This window comes from Meleagris gallopavo, chromosome 1 (assembly GCF_000146605.3).
Source record: "Meleagris gallopavo isolate NT-WF06-2002-E0010 breed Aviagen turkey brand Nicholas breeding stock chromosome 1, Turkey_5.1, whole genome shotgun sequence".
Taxonomy (NCBI): domain Eukaryota; kingdom Metazoa; phylum Chordata; class Aves; order Galliformes; family Phasianidae; genus Meleagris; species Meleagris gallopavo.
In genome coordinates this window covers 166,813,771-166,819,770 of record NC_015011.2, presented here as the reverse complement: position 1 = coordinate 166,819,770, position 6,000 = coordinate 166,813,771, and the positions used below count along the sequence as shown (strand labels likewise).

Here is a 6,000-nt window from a genome sequence, read left to right as displayed (position 1 = left end):
TTCCTTCAGATTTCAGCGAGCACTGCATTGGAATTAGAAGCAAATTGGCTATATAAGTTTGTCTGAAACTGGTGAAACTGCTCCTGTTCTGCAGCTTAGCCCTAAGTGTGATGACATTTCACATTTTCCATGCAAAAATAGGAGAAGTATCTTCAAATTGCATAAATATCTTCCTTTTCTCTTCCTGTCAAGCCAGAGAAGATTAATTTTTAAAGTAAAATCTGTAGGGGGCATTTATGGAGAAAGCGTGACTGCTCAGATTACTCTTCTAGGCAGGAGTTCCTTCAGGCAGCCTGGTTTTGACTTTCCAGTTCTCAAAAAAAGTTTAAGATATGAACTTCTATGTCAAAAAACATTAGAATAAATTACCTTGAAGGTCTGGAAGAAGCTGTTATTTTTTAAGATTTTGGATTATAGATAATGAAAATGAATAGATTCATTAAAATATTTCCGTGCTATTTTTTGTAATGGTGATCTTATCCTATCGCTTTTGCTTCTTTGTACCTCGCTGTTTTCTAATTTTAAAGAATAAGGATTAGAAAGCTCTACATATTCTCTTTATGCCCACACATTAAATTTATTTCTCTCTGTATTTAGAAAGATATTTCTAAACATAGAAATGTCAATATTGTGCTGAGTCAGATCTTTTGAATATATTCATGAATGGTAGAGTCATGGAATCATTTTAGTTGGAAGGATTCCTTTAAGGTCACATAGCACAACTCCCTGCAATGAACAGGCATACCTACGGCTACATCTGGGTGATCAGAGCCCAGGGTGATCCAGCCTGACCTTGAGTGCCTCTAGGGATGGGGCATCCATCACCTCTCTGGGCAACCTTTGCCAGTGCTTCACCAATCTTATAAAAAAACTTCTTCCTTATATCCAAACTTAATCTCTCCTCTTTTAGTTTGAAACCATTTCCCCTTGTCCTACCACCACAGACCCTGCTAAAGAGTCTGTCCCCTTCTTTCTTATAGCCTCCCTTTAGATACTGAAAGGAAATGTGACTTCAGGTGATGCAGAACCCTGATGCTGAGATTAGGATACCACTTCAGCACAGTGAGAGTCCTTTGCAGGAAACGCCAATGTCTGCAATCTCACAGATTGCTTCCACATTCCTCCAGAATGTTTTCAGTAACATCACTTATTTAAGGCTGTAAGTTTTGGCTGCTGCCTCACCTTTGCTCAGCAGCTCCTGGGCCACCAATATCAATAACAGGTTTGAACAAAGATGAAGGGCTCTGGCAGTTCAGCATGAAGTAGCTAAATATAATTTTCCCATCAGTTCTTTCCTATTGCCTATTTCCTACTGCATCTCATGCTGGGAAAGAAGTGAAGCAGGGCGAGAAAGTCACAGTGCCTGTGGAGGAGTGTGGTTGGCCTTTACTCCTCAATTCTGCAGCAGGACAAAAAAATCTGTCCCCAGAGGCATCATATATCCCTGGATTTCCCCCCCCAACAGTTATAAATTGTCAGTAACTCATGTGAGACTCTAAAAGCTTCTATTGCTATAACACCTATGACCTACGATTCAGAGCATCATAAGTGATGGCTCTGGAGCCTGAAAAAAATATGGAGAAAAAGTACAGAGAAGCAAAAAGAGATCTCTCATATTGCACACTTTTGACACTTTCCTTCTATGGCAATGAGATTTTTCTTAAAGATTCTTTTTATTGATTTGGCTTTATCATAGTGCATGACAGCATCTATTCAGTGAGAGATGACTTAACCCTTCTCTTCAAGTACTGAACCAGTCAGGTCCAGCCAGTCACAACAACATGCCAAAGACCTGACCTGATGCTACACTCTTGAAGACCTGCTTTAGAGACATGCTTTCTTGATAAATTAGAAGTCATTATAATTGTTTTACAGCTAAATGTGAGTAGTTTAAATGTCTCAGGGCTTAATTTTGTCTTACTAGCTAGAATTTTGTCCTGCAGCTTTGCCAATGCATCTGCACACTCTTCAGAATTAATCCTGGATCTCCTTCCTTCCATCCTACTGTATTTTCTACTTCACAGGCTCTTTTTGTTTGGGACTTATTTTCTAAGCCATTCTTTTTCCTCTTACGTTAGTGACTTGAAATGGAACTACATTGTTATTTTAATCTACTACTTCTCTGAGTGCGAGATGACTGCTTTCTTCAGTCCTTACTTCTCTGGTAAACTGACTGAGCATTCATTTAGGAAAGCTGTGTCCTTCTGCAAGGCAACCTACCACTGATATTTGAATTTTTATCTGAAGGCAGTTTCTCAGCCAGTTTACATCTTCCTGGTGCCAGTCATGCTCTTTGAGAGAAAGTTCTCTGATACCAGCCTGATATCAAATCCCCTCTGGGTAAGATGGTTCACAGGAACATTGCACAGCACGCCAAAGAACTCTTCTGTATCATGATGAGTGTTATCAGTATACCTCAAACTTCATCAGCAGAATGTGTTTTAGCAAACTACTTAGTTGATGCTTATAGCTGTGTGCTGCAAAGTCCACATCTGGATCCAGAGACTCAAAGACATGAAGCAGGCTACTGCAATTCAGTCACAAGTGTAAGTGACAGGGATGTTTATAGATGAGGAGGGTAAGGGTAACGTATATAACTTTGGCTTTCTGTTATAAATTTACATAACTGTTTGGGAATTAGCCTGTCAAGACCCCTAGATTCCCTCCCTAGCCATGGGAGGTACAGCTGGTGGAAGCTGCTCAGGTTGGGCTCGGCCTTGCATGACTTGTGGAATTCTAGCTATGCTTTTGAGACATTTGTTGACATAATCCCAGGAACAGCAGCATCTCATTTACTGTAGGACTGATACAAAATTAGACCAGATCAGCAGAAGATTGCTTTTGACCATCTTGTTCTTGACAGAGCAATGGAACAGTGGAAGAGCTGGGTCCTGGTGGGAACAGCTCTATTGCAAATGAAGAAAAGAGCATAGGAAATGATAGTAGCACATTTAGCTTTATTGGATTTGAACAAATACTTTTTTTTTCTTAATAAACCCTTTTACAGCAAGTGTAAAATTTTAATGTTTGATTCATTTTATGTTACAGGTTTTCTTCTTCTGTGTAAGCAAAAATACCATCTTTTTTTTTTTAAGTTTTATTTTCTACTTTAAAACATGTAGCAAGGATTTGAATAATGCAGATCCGGCACCAAAAGGTAACAGGTTCTGAAAATCACAGTACAGTTTTAAAATTCTTAGGTTAATTATGATATTTAAAATGATAGCCACTTTGAGTAAAGATATAAATTAGAAGTCTGTAAACAAGTTGTGTTTACCTATAGAGCTATTGATCGCAGCTACAATGAGAGCAATAATAGAAACTCAATGCTAAACTGAGCTACACCTTTGAGGAACCAAGTTCTTACTACGTAGTGTGGTACAGGGTAGCACAATAGGTAAAATACAATTTTGGCACCTCAAGTTGCATGTAAAATTAGCAGAAATAAAATGAAGTAAGTGCACTGTTTTCCAACAAAAATAAACTGGGCAGTTTCACTGGTTTTGGAGTGTCAGCTATCAAATCAATTACACAACACACAAGTTCAACCCCAAAATTACAATTCTAGTAAAGCAAGATAATATTAAAATGCACACCCACAAGGATAGTAAAGTATAAATCTGTTTTTTGTTTGTTTGTTTGTTTTTCCTTTCCTTTGTCAGTAGAAATAATTTACAACCCACAAAAGGACTCCTTGGTGAAACCACTAACTACAGACATGGTCATGGAATGTAGCTCAGTAGACTTGTTTCAAATAGAAAGGCAACATTATCCTGAAAAAGTTTGGTCCTCTTATAACTCACTGCACTGTAGCCACCACAGTCTCTTGGTAGATGTTTTAGGAGCACTATTTGTTTTCTGATTCTCTTTTGTTTCAAGCAGTAATATCTTCGTGATTAAGTTGAGTAAAATTTGGCCCCTTTTACAGATGTCTGGTCAGTGCTGAATCTGGCAGAAGAACACTGACAGTACATAAGGGGAACTCTTATTGATTGGTCTCAGGCATATTGTTTCATGCAATCACTTTTCCTTCTATAATTCTTTTCCTTTTTCATTTTCTCTTCAGAGTCCTGAGGGGAAAAAGAAACCCTTTATCCAAATAACAGAGAGACATTTCACTGTTTATTTACATGTGGATCACTTTGGCCGACAAGTCCTGGCAAGCCAGTTTCCTACTTCTTGTGAATGTCCTCATGCCGTATAATTTTGTATGTAATCCAGTAAAAGATGTTGAAAATGAGGAAGGCGAGTGGGAATGCAGCACGGGATATTGTATCAATCCTTTTTGCACGGTCGACAAACTTCTTTTTGATGGAATCTGAATCCTTTGGTGGTGCTGGAGGTGGATTTGGTGGAGTAGCCTTGACTGCTGCGCCATCTTTGACTTGGAGACAGTGACCCATGCCGTAGCCACTGAAATTGAATCGACTGTCACGAGCAACCTCATCTTCCTGGGAGAGAAATAAGACAAATGAAGGACACAATCATCTGTCTATCAAGCATGCCGCACACTTGAGAAGTTGAGATGCACCCCTCCAAAGCACCTAAGTAAACCAGCTGATTAATACAAAATCCAGATTTAAAAGACAAGTAATTAAAACTCAAGCAATAAGACAAGGAAATAAGGAGACTGCCAATGTTTGTGAAACTGAGCTTTTCTCTATGACCAAGTCAACCAAGCCAACCAAGCCAAACGAGTAGCCAGTTGTATCCCAGCCCCGTAAGAAAGAGATCTGACTTCACATTTCAGATTTCTCATTTCCTGGGACTTGCTGCAGCAAGCAGACCTAGTTATGTTGGCAGCAGGGTGTCTGCTCTGGCAGGGTTGATTTGAATGGCCTGGGCATTCAGAGGCCAAAGCTCATGGAAGAGAATATCCTTGGTCCAGTCTAACAGCAGCCTTGCACCTCCATCCTAGATCTACAAAACAAGGATCGATCATATTGTCTCCCATGCTCATAGGAATGCTCTGAGAATCAATACTTTGAAGGACACTGAATGCTTGGATTTAGTGGTAACAGGAAGTTAGGTGCAATATTGCAAGCTAACATAGAACCATCTTGCAGAACTCCCTTCTTTCTCTTGTATAAATAGATAATAATTGGTTTTAGAAAGATGGGTATCTAGCACTTAACTTCATCATCATGACTGTGTGATGAAAAGTCTGAGGCTGTTTATGCTGGTAAAATCTCACAGCCACTTCTCCTGTTTGATAACACAGTAATATAAGAATTAACAGTCACTGGAAGCCCTCCATAAAGGAAACAAAACCAGTTTTATTCTTTTTTATTCTGGCAGTGATGAAATGTAGATCCAGCAGCATGCCCTAAACACTTTCTCCTTGACTGACAAATACTACACTGTTGAATTTAAATGACCTCTTCTTGAGATCACAAGCAGCTCACTCACTCAGGGAATACTCCCTCATATTTCTCACTAACCCATAGCCTTCTGATCCTAACAGAGAATAAGAGAGTGCAAGAAAAAAACATCAGAGCTGTAAGATACTGAATAAAGAGCATGTTTGTTGAATTTGGGATAGGGATTGACAACAATTTACTCCAAACTGAGATGTAAATAATTGCTCCTTCATAGCAGCACTGCTTTCAATAATTTCATTTTTCTCTCTTCTTGTCTATAGCACTGGATTTAGCTATATCATCAGGTTTGCTCTCCTTACCTCAGAGCTAACATGCAAATGAGAATAAGCAGAGGTGAGATCCAAAAATATCAAATGAGGAATAGTTACTTTGAGGTGAATTGAGTGGTTACAGAAGGAGAATAAGCAATAAACAGTGCTTTTGAGACCTTGTCACTTCAGGCTGAAGACTATTCTACAGTTTACCCATGAACAGGTGCATTACTGTAAGGCTGTTTGAGCACCTATTCAGGATTCATATCTCTTTCATCTCCAAAGATCACCATCATTAAGAAAAAAGTTTAGACTTTTCCTATTTCAATTTTATCTATATACAGTTTAAAGTTCTTCTATGAAAACCT

At 38.9% G+C, this 6,000-nt stretch overlaps 1 protein-coding gene across 3 annotated transcripts in view; it reads right to left on the bottom strand.

Annotated features, from left to right (window-relative positions):
- Positions 1–2,926: 2,926 nt before the first annotated feature.
- Positions 2,927–6,000, bottom strand: part of GLRA2 (glycine receptor alpha 2) — a 126,312-nt gene continuing 123,238 nt past the window's right edge. For all 3 annotated transcript variants that reach the window (XM_010728889.3, XM_010728890.3, XM_010728892.2), the window contains exon 9: positions 2,927–4,451. In XM_010728889.3, the coding sequence (XP_010727191.1) occupies positions 4,173–4,451 (279 nt within the window). In that variant the 3' untranslated portion in view covers positions 2,927–4,172. The remainder of the gene's footprint in view (positions 4,452–6,000) is intronic.